The sequence below is a fragment of the Trichechus manatus genome, unplaced genomic scaffold (genome assembly GCF_000243295.1).
Source record: "Trichechus manatus latirostris isolate Lorelei unplaced genomic scaffold, TriManLat1.0 scaffold00010, whole genome shotgun sequence".
In the NCBI taxonomy this organism is placed as follows: domain Eukaryota; kingdom Metazoa; phylum Chordata; class Mammalia; order Sirenia; family Trichechidae; genus Trichechus; species Trichechus manatus.
In genome coordinates, this window is record NW_004443946.1 from 2,723,170 (window position 1) to 2,736,948 (window position 13,779).

At 42.9% G+C, this 13,779-nt stretch overlaps 1 protein-coding gene across 1 annotated transcript in view; it reads right to left on the reverse strand.

The window, feature by feature from the left end:
• TRIM9 (tripartite motif containing 9) overlaps window positions 1-11,987 on the reverse strand; it is a 115,530-nt gene extending 103,543 nt beyond the window's left edge. The window contains exon 1 of the mRNA XM_004370858.2: window positions 11,151-11,987. Within this exon, the coding sequence (XP_004370915.1) occupies window positions 11,151-11,972 (822 nt within the window). The 5' untranslated portion in view covers window positions 11,973-11,987. The remainder of the gene's footprint in view (window positions 1-11,150) is intronic.
• Window positions 11,988-13,779: the final 1,792 nt, after the last annotated feature.

Here is a 13,779-nt window from a genome sequence, read left to right on the forward strand (position 1 = left end):
CTCAACATACTGTCTCTCCTTTCCCATTTTCTTCTATAAATGTATTTTGTCACAAGGAAACTTAAGAGACAAACGACTTTTAGCTTCTCAGTCATTTTCATACTAGAAACCCGTTGCCGCTGAATCGATTCCAACTCTTAGCGACCCTACAGGACAGAGTAGAACTGCCTCATAGTGTTTCCAAGGAGCAGCTGGTGGATTTGAACTGCCAACCTTTTGGTTAGCAGCTGAGCTCTTAACCATTGTGCCACTAGGGCTCCTTTCATACTGAAGGACCCCAGCTGTTATGTCACTGTAATTTCTAAGACCATAAAATCGTAATGTGCTTTATAGGTCATATATTTCCTGTGTTTACCAGAAGGCAGCACAGAATAGCATTTAAATACGTGAGCTCTAGAGTCAGGCAGCCTGAATTCAAACTCTGGTTCTGCAACTTACAACTGGTAAGATATTAATAACCTTTCTGTGTCCCAGTATTCTCATCTGTGAAATTGGGAAATCATTGACCTGTATCAAAGATAGATGTGTGAATTGTGAAGATTAAATGAGAAAATGCCTGTAAATGGCTTAGAACAGTGCCTGACACATAAGTGCTCAGAGCATTTTAGCAAAAAGTATGATATACAGTTTTTGAAATTTAATTATTACTGTCAGGCTGTGAAGAAATGAGTTCCTTTATGTGGCCTTTTGCCTTAGTTCTTTGGAAAAAGTTTGAGAGATCTTTTTTCTCCCGCGAAGCCCTGAGAAGTTACCTTTGCCCTAGTTTCTATCCCAGAGAGTTTGCTATTTTTGTCCAGGTTGATTGACATTTCCTGGGTAAGCTGTAAACAACTTGTGGTTTGGCACTTTTTGTTTGGTCCTGGGTTGCAGCCTGCCCAGTAATTGGTATGCACCTTGCATGCATTGGTCAATAGACTATGCAAATGGAAGTGTCTATAGCCTACTATGCAAATTAAGTGTCTGTGGCTTACCGAGAAGGGACTGGTCAATTCATGGCTCTGGTGGGAGGGCCATGCCTTGAAATTGCCCAGGAGTTTGTGTATATAAGCAGCAACCTCACGGAGGTTTCAGAGACAGAAAGAGCAGGAAGAAAAGAAGCAGAAACAAGAAAGCAGAGAGACAGCGAAGGCAAGGAACCTCCTAAAATAGCTTTAACACCAGTAAAGGGCTACAGCATTGAAGACAGCAAGAGACCCAGAAGAGGCCCAGTGGCAGATCCAACAGCCACAGGCCCAGAAGGGGCCCTGCGGCAGAGTCAGTGGTGACAAATGGAAGGGCCAAGAGGAGTCTGTCCTGAGGGGGCTGAGAGGAAGCCTGACCTCAGGTGGCTGAGAGGAGCCGGTCCTCAGGGGGCTGAGAGGAGGCTTGCACAGCTGAGAGGAGCTGAGAAAGCTATTCTGAAGAAGGGAGACTTTGCCTACATGCCTCCTGATCCTGAGTTGTAGCCTGTTGATCCTGATCCCAAGTTGTTATTTACTCAAAGACTCAAAATTGAAGAAAAGATTTTTTAAATTTAATTTTTTAGTTTAAAATGAATCAGTTGAAATGAAGAAAACTTTCTACTGTGAAAAACAAAATTGTCTGTAATTAAACCCTGCTGGGGTACGGCATATTGCCATTACAAGGTTAACACTGGTGGGATTGGGGAGCAGCATTCAGGTTCAGTTCTGGTAGGTCGGTCTGGTACAAAGCTGTCGAGGCTGGCTCATTTGAGTTGGGCTTGGCAAGTTTACTTAGTTGAAAGATCTGAAGATCCATTCTAAGAAAATGGTGGAGGGCAGCCGTGCTGGACAGGAAGACAGGGGCTCAGTGGGGAAGGTGGGAGGTCTGAGGGTATCAGAAGGAGGATGCAACATTAGATTTTTAGCCTTTTAATACCGTCTTATTTTGCTTTACAAAAAGTAGTTTAAAAAAAATCAATTTCTATCTACCACAATTTAATGGAAAACTAAAACTAGTCATTTGGCTTCATGTATACAAAGCTTAAAAGTAATCAAAAGTAGAACATTAGCAGTTATTTTGTCAGTATGTTATCTTAGTATTTCTAATGTGTAAAATCATTCTGTTTTCAGACTTAAATTATTTACATTAGAAAGGGAAGCAATATATATTCAAGTTCATATATATATACTAACAACATGTTGTTTTTACCTCTTTATCTTTGACTTTTAATAGTTAAAGAATAACATAAATTTAACTTTTAACATTTTTAAGAATTTGCATAAAATTTAAGAATAGTGTTACTAATGACATTTATCCACAGGCTGGAGTTTTAGGATAATCTACTCTGCACAGACAGGAAATTAGTAATAGTTTCCTCCGTACTAACTTATTGACTATCATGATCATTTACTGAAGTAGTGTTTCCCAAACTTGTGTACCCCTCCAAAAGAGTTTCCAACATCAAAGAAACTTTAAAAATGCTAAGTGGAATGGAAGCAGGTTTCTTTGCTGCAGGATGTATCAGTACATTGATATCATGATGTACAACATAAACTACCAGAAGGGGGTTTAGAGAGTCTCAAACTTATTTAACTATAGAAAATTTATGGAGACACAATTTGAGAACTTCAGGCCTAGAGTACAGGTCAAAACACATTGAATTCTGGAGTGTTTACGCTTATCTTCAGAAGTTTCTTGCCTTTAAAAATGCAAAATTGATTACTGGCAGAAGTTTGATTTCAGAACCATCTTCATCGATAGATTGCCCTTAAAAGTGCCATCACCACACAAACTGAATGCGGGTAACTTGGAGTTGGCTAAAAAAAAAAAAAAAAAAAAAGTTTCCTTAGGCCTCTTTATAAGCAACCTGCCAATAATAGATGAAACCGTCAATAGGCTAAAAAAATTATCAAATGGTGAATGGGTAGACAGCATCAGATTAAATATTATTTCTGCTTCATTGAAACAAAACTGCCTCCCCATTTGTGTTTATGGCATCAGAATGCAGCCATCCAAGAATAATACTCCAGCGACAATATCTTGAATTAATAAGAATTAGTGTCTTCAAGTACAAATGTTTATATGTGTTAATTCATATTCCTTTATAGTCAGGACTTCTTAGTTAGAAGTGGCAGAAAACCAACACAAACCAAGTAAAGCATAAAAAAAGGAAGGGAGAGGTTATTGACTCACATAACCGGAAAGGCTGGAGGCGGTAGCTAGCCTCAGACATGCCTGGTTCCAGGACTCAAATTATGTTCTCAGAATTCTCTTTCCATTTCTTGGATCTATATCTCTTTGTGTTGCTTTATTTTCTCCTACTAATGTACTGGGAAAGGGGCAGTGGTAGTTCAACGGGAGAATTCTCTCCTTCCATGAAGGAAACCTGGGTTCGATTCCTGGCCAATGCACCTCAAGGGAAGCCACCATCTATCTGTCAGTGGAGGCTTTTGTGTTGCCATGTTGCTAAACAAGTTTCAGTGCAGCTTCCAGACTAAGAAGAAAGACCTGGCAATCTACTTCCAAAAAATCAGCCAATGAAAACCCTACGAATCACTACCATCTGGTCCCGTTGGGCATGGGGTCACCATGAGTCGGGGGCTGACTTAATGGCAGCTAACAACAACAATATATGGGGAGAAGCAAGGGGCATGGACACAGACAGCTTCTGTTTTTTAAATTTCAGCTGTAAAAGCCTAGAGGAAAGCAAGGGTTGTCTGTCCCTGATTCAGTATATACAAACCTCTCGCTTCAGGCTCCAATATGGCTTCACATGGCACTGTTGCTGATGTTGTCTTTATTGAAAACTTTGAAAGTTCATATGGATTGTTTTTTGCATTATTTTAACTTTTTTATTGTGATGAAAACATATACAACAAAACATTTGCCAATTCAACAATTTCTACATGTATAATTCAGTGACATTGATTACATTCTTCTTGTTGTGAAACCAGTATCACTATACTTTTTTGGAATTATTCCACCACCATGAACATAAACTCAATGCCCCTAAGCAAAAACTCCCCCTTTCCGTTCCCTGCTACCCTGGTAAGCACTAATAATCTTTGGTTTCTGTATCTTTGCTTATTTCATATAAGTAAGATCATATAGTATTTGTCCTTTTGCAACTGACTTTTTTTCAATTAGCATGTTTTTTTAGAAAGAAATGTTTTTAATTATGTTAGAAAGATCTATCTAAAAATAAAATACAGTAATTTGTTGTTAATATTTGTTTTCTGATCATTAAATTTGCTTTTATGACATCTTTTCATTTGTCCATTTATAATTAAAGCATTTACTACAAAACAAGCATCAAAACTGAAGTATGAGTCATTTAAAGCAAAATTGGTGACAGTCAATTTTTTGTTGTGGGAGATCAACAGAATTTTTTTAAAATTTTTATTGTACTTTAGATGAAGGTTTAAGAGCAAATTAGTTTCTCAGCACAATGTTTGCAAGGCTTATCCATACTGTGACATGCACAGGACTTTATTTCTCTTTATGGCTGAGTAATATTTCATTGTATGTATTTACCGCATTTTTGTTTATCCATTCGTTTATGAGCCAAAAAACAAACCCATTGCCACTGAGTCGATTCTGACTCACAGTGACCCTGTAGGACAGAGTAGAACTGCCCCATAGGGTTTCCAAGGAGTGCCTTGTGGATTCGAACTGCTGACTTTTTGGTTACCAGCTGTAGCTCTTAACCACTACGCTGCCAAGGTTTCCTGTTTATAAGCATTTAGATTATTTCCACCTTTTGGCTATTGGAAAAGGGCTGCAATGAACATTGGTGTACCGTTTTTCCATTAATTTTTATTTTTCAAAATAGCACATTAAATATTTTTTATCTTGATTACTGAGTTTTTTGGTCCTCCCCTTAAATTCTGCACCCAATACAAACAAGTGCTTCACTTGCCTCAACCTACCCTTCTGCAACTACCTAACCGATGTGGTTGGATTGTAACCCAGACAGACATCAGTAAATAGCTGACTCTGCTGAGTCAATCAGATTAACTGTCTGAACTTAAGAATTTGAACTAAGAGACATTATTAGATGATAGAGGACATTTGAACTGAACTGTCATGTCAAGATGGGGTTTAAGGAGTCATGTTGGACCTTGAACAGGCCAAGGAGGCCCATCTCAAGAGAGAGAAGCAGGGATGAGAGAGTTAAGAGTGTGGCAGATGGTATATTTGTTCAAAATAGTCGTTCTTAACTCTGTTGGAAAAGTGCACTTCCTGCTGCACTGACATCAGGCTTAGACTTGTTTTAGCCAATGAAACGTAAGCGAAAGTTGCATGCAAAGCTTTAAGAGCTATTGATGGTTCTGCTTTGCTCTTTTCCCTCCACCATAAGGTTGGCATATCCCAGAAGTCCTCCTTCAGCCTAGGTTCAACAATCATGACATGGAGAAAGGCCACAGATGACTAAGTGGACATTGATGTAAGAAACTAACTGCTATTGCTACAAGGCACTGAGATTTGAAGATTATTTGTTACTAGCTTGTTACTACAGCATAATTTAGCCCAAACTGACTGATACAGAGAGGAAACTTAGTTTCTAGCTTTGCAGTTCTATTCTCCTTCTTGCCTGATTTTGTTTCATTTCACTGGAAATCCTCTGAGATTACCTAAATTGGTTTCTGTTCTTATAACTGACAATCCCTGATAAAATGATATTATTTAGAACTATTTTGTTCTTTTTAAAAAAATTTTGGTGAAGATATATACAGCAAAACATAATACACCAATTCAACATTTTCTCCTTGCATGATTCAGTGACACTGGTTATAATCTTCAAGTTGTGCCACCTTTCTTGATACCCTTTTCCAGATTATTTCATCATCATTAACACAAACTCACAGCCCCCTAAGTTTCTCATCTAACCTTTTCAGTTGCTATTATCAATTTGATCACATACATGTAATTCTTTAAAAGAACACAATGACCAAGGTAGACGTTCTTTTCTAATTAAGCTAAATATGGTTTGTCTTAAAGATGACTTCAGGGGATAGTTTCAGTTTAAAGTTTAGATATTCCTCAGGGCAATAGTTTTTAGGGGGTTATCCAGCCTCAATGGCTCCAGAAAGTCTAGATTCTATGAAATTTTTAAGTTCTGTTCCACATTTCCCCCATCTTTTGATAAAAAATATCTTCTATAGAATCTTTGATCAAATCATTCAGTAATAGTAGCCAAGCACCATCCAGTTCTTCTGGTCTCATGGCAAAGGAGGCAGTTCATGGAGGCAATTATATACATATTCCAATAATTATTTTATTTTTAAACATTTATCATGTAGTAGGGTTTATCCTCCTCTGTGCCAAATTTATGTTATATGCACATACATACTTTGAAAAGTCCATTGACTTGTTCAGGTGAGGGAAGTGCAATTTATTGTACTGATGGTAAGGATAATTGTTACCTGTGCATTATCCCTATTACCCAATAACGGATGGCTGTTCTCATTTCCTCTCACTTTATACAAACTGTGATTTGACCTGAAATTCCAATTAATAGCATCTTTTCATGGCATATACTACAAAAATAATTTCTGCCACTTCAAAGTGATAACAATGTCTGCATTGGAGAATCTGAAAAAACTGAGTCATATCAGCTATCATTTTAGTTTTTTAATTTGGAAAACAAAATACATTTGTTATTGTTTAATATATAAGTAAATCTGTGTGCAGTATTCTTATTCTTAAACTGAGTATCCTCTCTGGCCTCATGAGGATGTAGCTTACTGTTTTAAGCCTCTCTTTCAGAGCAGCCTTCATGTTGCACCCTGTGCTCTGAAAGAAGCTAGCAGAGTATACCAAATGGGGGGATCAGATTTTTATGTGGGTAATTGTTAACTAGTGAGACACCAACTTCTGTTTTGCACAAAAAACTTTCTCTAGTGCCAAACTGAAATTAGTAAATTATAAACATTTAAATTATTTTTCAAAACACTTTCACAAATATAGTTTTAGCTGCTTTTTATCCTTTTTGGTGGGAAGCACAGAGAGGTTAAGACACTTGTTTAAAGTTGCCCACAAGTAAGTGGCAGTGTCAGGCCTAGCACCCACACCACCTGTCATCTAGCTCTTTCCTTAGGTCTCAGTACAAAGAGGAATAATTCCCTTCTTTGTAACATTCTCCTTAATACCTGTAAGAATGCTTACACTGCACACAGAATGTCTGATTGTACTAGAAATAAATTTTAAAAAATTAAAAAAACACCAACATATGCTACCTGTTACATTTACAGGAACATATACATTATAATATGTTTACTGCTGATATACAGTTAACAGAATATCATTTTTGTTACATTAAACAACATTTTGCTACACAAATATTTGATGAGAAGTACCACCATACAACAAAGCAGATTTTTTCTAGAATACTTTGTTCTAAAATACTTTGATAATAAAGGCATATCAATTGATTGTTTATTTTAAAATGTTGCTTACAATGCAATTCTTGATTTTAAAAAAGGTAAGAGAAAAATAACATTTGAGACAAGATTCAGAATGAATAACCAGTCTTTAGGATAGAAAGGAAAAGATAATCCTTGTTCAACAGCACAAGCACAAAAGAATGGTAACACATACATTACTGATAAAACACACCAGGAATTCAAGGAGAATGTTAGGATTTAGAAATATGAACTGCTTAAAATTACACATAATAATAGCGGTTCTGTAGTTTTTGTTGTGTGAGCCGTTCATTCGATTCCAACTTGTGGCAACCCTGTAAGACAGAGGAGACCTGCCCCATAGGGTTTCCTAGGCTGTAATTTTTATACGAGCAGATCTCAGGTCTTTCTCCTAGGAGTGGCTCGTGGGTTTGAACCACCAACTTCTTGGTTAGTAGCTGAGTACTTAACCATTGCACAACCAGGGCTCCTAATAGTGGTTCTAATTACGTATTTTTAAATCTACAAATTCACTTTTGTGTATCAATGCTTTATACCAACCTAAGCTGGATAAAGGATTATAGCAAGTGCTAATACTAAATTAGGAGCCCTGATGGGGCAGTGGTTAAAACACAGTTGAACCCACCAGTTGCTCTGCAGGAGAAAGATGTGGCAGTTAGCTTCCATAAAGGTTTACAGCCTTGGAAACCCTATGGGGCAGTTCTACTCTGTCCTATAGTGTCGCTATGAGTTGGAATCAACTTAAGGCAGTGGGTTTGGTTTTAACACTAAATAAAAACCATAACTAGATATTTATAAGGCCACTTCATGCATTATTATTTTACATGGATTTTGAAGATCAGAACCACAAACATCTGGAAAATATTTTAATTTGGTCAATTGACACTAATGAATTTCAACCAGTTGTTTTTAAAACAACTTAAAAAATAAACTTTAAACAATTTTCCTTTAATGTGGAAGATGATGCGTTAGTGCCTGAGGGAAACATTTATTCACAGGATTTTCTTTATCAGTAGAAATGATTTATTAATATGATAGAATATTAATGGACACTTTCTGGTCTAGTAATAACTTGTATTCCAATTTTGGAAGAACTAGTGAAATTCTTTGCTCTCCTATGTTCTGAAAGACATAGAAATTCTGGCCCATGAGCTTTTGTGGAGATGGAGGTATCATTAATTAAAACAGACTATATGAGAAAATTGTACATTAACATATTAATTACCTTGTTAAGGAGATAAAATATAGGAGTAATGTTTGTTGTTCATCTAAAAGATGACAAGCAAATGTTAAAAATCTGTCATTCTTCTGCCTTATTTATTCTTGGTAGTTTAATGCTCCTGATATAGATCTGAACAAACATTAAACCAACTTTGTACTTTGGAGAAAAATGTACAAAACACAGAGAAGAAATGGTCTCCTCCCCACCCCCCATGAGCCACCCCAAATCAACACTCTCTTTCTTGCCTCCTTACTTATGTCCTAAGGATTATAATTCTTTTTTTAGCAGACATTCAAATTTCAACCCAGTCAGCACCACACTGTCTACCTACAACTTCCATTACTGATAAAACAAACGGCTTAACGTTTCAAATCTATACTGGGCTTGACAGAGATAAAGGTTCCTTTTGGTCTTAATGAGTAAAATATAGGCTTCTCTCCAAAGAAAAATAATGCTGTGACTCCACCATCCTAATTAGCATGTGGCTCTAAGTTCTTTTTCCAGACAAGGCTATTAATTTCTTAGTTCCAAGGATACTTTTCTGGAGCAATTCAACACTGACTATAGTTAGCAGTTTAAGGGTTGAAATCTTAATATGAGGAAAAAATTGGCTGTAAACTAAAGTTTTGAAAACTTTCAAAATTATGTCTTTTTTTAAAATTTAAATCAAAGTAATTTTTAAAAAAGTGGCATGTGCCTAGTGGGGCTGGATTTGTACTGAATAAAATTTCTATCAGTACTAATATGGTTTAATAGGTTAGATGTGAGAATACAAATGACTGGAAACAGGTCACATTCAACTGGGAGCAGGAGTTGCTGAAAATGGTGATATTTTATTTTTCTTACTGTAAATAAAATATCAGTGTTCCAGCCTCAACCCCAGGGCCCCCGTTCCAAGGCCAGCCTTTCTTCATTTCCCAGGAATGCTGCAGACCTCTGAGTTCAGGGCCACAGGGGAGTCCTGGAAGCATCTTCACTGCCCTGCCTCATCCTTGGGCTTGCAAGTCAGTGAGGTGAAAGAAATCTCCCTCCAGTAATCTTGAACACCCTGCTCTGCCCACTCAACTCCAACTAAATGGATTGTTTAAAAAGTAAAAGTCAAATTTAGGTATATCTCCTAAAGGATGGTTTCATTTCTTCTAAGCAGTGGTGAGCAGAATATTATAAAGAACTCTTTCCTCATGAAGCTGATTTTCTAGTTGGAGGGGAAGGGGGAAAGCATTAAACAATACAAAATTAACATAATTAAAATATACAGCATGTCAGAAAGAGATAAGTACTACGGACAAATAAAGCAATGAGGGAATTAGGGACTATTCGAGGTGGGTAGCAGCAATTGCGGTCAGGAAATCTCACTGCCAAGGTTATATCTGAGCAGAGACTGAAGGAGGCCAGAGTGAGCCATTTGGATATAGGAATTTGGGGAAGAGCATCTCAGGCTGAGGGAACAGCAAATGCAAAGGCCCTGGGGCAGGAAGGTGCCTGGCTGTGGTTGAGGAATAGCAAGAACAGGGTGGTTGGACTGAGTGGGAGGAAAGGAGGTCGAAGAGGTTATAGGAGATGTAGGTCATGTAGGTCCTGGTAGACCATTTTAAAGACGGACTGCGAAACGTGGGAAACTATTGGAGGATTTCGATTAGAGGATGGACTCTTCCGGACACTAGCCTCGATGGAGGCGCTGTCAAAAGAGACCAGAGGGATAAATCTGGTAACAGGTGTCACAGACTTTGCATATGCAACTAATGAAAGAGGAAAAGGGTTGATTTCTGGAGCAATGGGTGTTTGGGGGTGGTTATGGGGAGGGGGTTACCCTGGGAGGCGCAGCTGCTTGGCTTTCAGGTCACAACCGCGCAGAAATCTCAAGTCTTACCACTCCTGCCCCAGGTCCCCACCTGGAGGGTCAGACCCAGGGCCTCCGCGCCGCGTTGCCATGGCGACCACAGCCCCCACTTCTCCCACCCCCTTCTCAATCCCTGGCTCCGCTTCCTGACCGCGAGACACCGGGCACCCGAGTCTTTTCAAGCTGGGGCGCCAGGCCTGGGCTAGCGCGGACTCATCCGTATTCCGCCAGCGGCGGCTCCCCGGCGCCGCCGTGAGTCACTGCGCATGCGGTCAGCGCGACCCCACCACCTCTGCTCCTCCCCTTCACCCGGCCGAGGCTAGAGCTCCGCAGGATGTCCTGCCCTCGAGCGTGCCAGGTGTCCCTGGGCACTGACACGCCTCTCCCTCGCTACGCACAGCTTTTTGACACCCCGTCCGCAGCCCCAGGCTACAGGTCCGTCGCGGAGAGGGGGCGCCCTGGGCGCAGCTATCGGGCAGCGCACCCCAAAAGACTCGCTCTAAGGCATCCCCGCAACAACTATTTGGGGACATTCAACTCCCCTGAGCCGTTTAAAGCACCCCCGCGCTTCCTGCAATGCACCAGACGGGAGGCTGACATCCAAGGCCCGTTCCTTGCGCCCCCACTGGGATGCACTGTGCCCAAGAGAGGTGGACCTTCTACTGCAAAATCAGAGGGTCGGAGGCGCGGGGAGTTAGGGGTGGTTTTTCTTAGGACTTACCTTGTGCAGTTTCCACATGGCCCCCAGAGCCTTGACTTCGTGGCTGGAGTGTTTGCCCTCCTCCAAGCACTGGTAGCAAACGGGCATCTTGCACTGCACGCAGTACATGCTGTGGTTCTCCAGCTCGTGGTCTGTACAGGTGGAGACCTTGCGCGGGCTCAGCCGCCGGCTCACGCGGCCCTGGGCCGGGGGTACTAGGCGGTGCTTGGCCAGAGGACCCCGGGGCGGGTGGCAGCGCAGGCGGCACGGATCGCAGTAGAAGACATCACACTGTTCGCACATGACGGTGGCCTCCTTGGGCGCCTTCTCGCAGAGCTGGCATTTGAGGGCCGCGGCTTTGCTCTGCTGGTAGCGGTCAATCACTCCTTCTAGGACGCGGTTCTTGGGGAAGCCGCGGAGCCCCCGGTCATCCAGGATGAGGCTGCGGTGGCACTGGGGGCAGGTGATACAGGAGTTGCGGGGCACCGAGGCCAGAGCCGGTGACAGGTGGGTGGCGGGTGGCGGCATAGCCGGGGGGAACACGCGGACTCCGTTGGGGGACCTCTGGCACGGGGTAGTGGGGGCGCTGGCGAAACCCCCGTAGGAGCCATAGCCGCTGTCCGCCTCGCTGTATAGGCTCATCTTGTCCAGGTCCAGGTAGTCATAGTCGGAAACCCCGGAGCCCGAGGCCCGACGGCTCTGTGGGGACTCAGACTCCGGGGTCTGTACCAGGATGTTGCGGGCGCACGCCTGACATAAATTGTGAGAGCAGGGCAAGATGATGGGCTCCCGGTAAAAGGAGCCGCACACAGGGCATTTTAACTCTTCTTCCATCTCTTCCATGGGGACCGGGTTTGGAGCGATGCAGTGGTGCCTGAACTGGCGAGGTGGCCAGAGGGCCTGTCGTGTCCAGCACCTTGGCCAGCGGCGGCGGCGGCGGCGGCAGTGGTGGCGCCTTCCCGCGTCGCCTTGGCGCGGACTCCCAGCTAGGCGCTAGCTCTGCGAGTCCAGGGGCCGCCGCACCGCGCGCCAGCCCCGGAACGCCTTCTTCTGCCCTCCGAGTCCCGCCCCGACCTCCAAACAGGGGTCCATTGGACGGCAGATGACAGAGGGAAGCTCTCATTGGCCACACGCTCCGTCCGTCTCATCTCCCCGGCAGGCCACCGGGGGTTTGGTGGAGGAGTCTGAAGATGAGGGGAGTCTTCGCTCCCAGCAGCGCGAGCTCCGGAGGGGGCTGACATGCGGAGGCGAGGGGACTGGGAAGGAGGAATTAGGCAGGATGACTCATCCTTCGCCCCGCTTGCTTCCGACCTCCGGTGCAGTCACCCAGGAGCAGGGGGCGTGAGAAACCCCTCCCAGTAGCGAGAGGGCTGGTTGAGGGAGCGGGTGCTTCTCGCCAGCAGTTTGCGTTTGGCTTCCAGCAATGGTCTCTGCGCCGACCTACCTTCTTTGGCCAGTGCTGCGCATCGCTGGCGGCCCCCCTTCTCCTTCCGCTGCTGGCAGCATTAGCAGGCCCCTCACCCAGGCCTAGGTTTCTGAGCGGCTGTTGGGCATTTCTCCCCCTCCCTAAATCCCCGAAAGCTGGCCCCTGGAGCTCCCACATCCCCGGAATCTGATGGCGCTGGGCGTGAGCCCCGGGAAGAGTCACTTCGCTTCTTCGAACCCCAGTCCCCTCGTCTCTAAAACGGAATTTCCTAGTGTTGCCGTGAGATTCAAACTAGGTAATCTGTGTAAAACCCATTGCCGTTAAGGCGATTCCGACTATAGCGACCCTATAAGACGGAGCAGAACTGCCCCATAGGGTTCCCAAGGCTGTAAATCTTTACGGAAGCCGACTGCCACATCTTTCTCCCATGGAGTGGCGGATTGGTACAACCACTGACCTTCCCGTTAGCAACCGAGCGCTTTAACCAATGCACCACCAGGGCTCCAATCAATGTAAAGGCTCAGTATATTAGTCAAAATTTATACCCTCTTCATTTTACGCTTTAAATTCACACTGGCCCAAAGGCCTCTACGCTGTGGTGTGAATGTGCCTCTAGCCTTTCTTCTCTCTCTACCTCCCAATGTTGTTTCTTTATCCGCTGTCTCCTCTAAGCTCCTCACTGAGCTTCCACAAGGCCAGCAGGACTTTTCATTCAGTTGAGACAGGAATGGTTGGTCTGTTTCTGAGTGTCCTTAGTTTAGTAATAGCTCTGTGGATAAATCACTGTGTCACTGCAGAAGCTCAATATTTGAATGCAAACACCAGTATTAAATGGCACGCGTCCTGAGCATTGACCACAGCTTCCAGCATGGTGGCCTCTTTCTGTTCCGTCCAGTGAGGTGTGTAGTGATGGTGATGGTAGTGATGGGGAAAAGGAGTTCCAGTGCTAGTCCCTATATATTAAGCACCCCTCTCCCGACACGTGACTAGAGATACCTGGTCCTGCCCCTAGCCTGCAACACTGTTGATTTGATGATGGAAGATGCATCACAGAAAATCTTCAAGTCAAGTCACATTCTGAGGCAGTAACTTATTTGAAATAGTACATGGCTGCCTTAGCTGAGTGATTCATGAAGTAAATGACAAAAACTTTTTCCAAGTTCTAAGCAGTCTTCCAATTTCCAATCTTCCAGAAGAGAGATAACTTGATTATTCAGTTACATT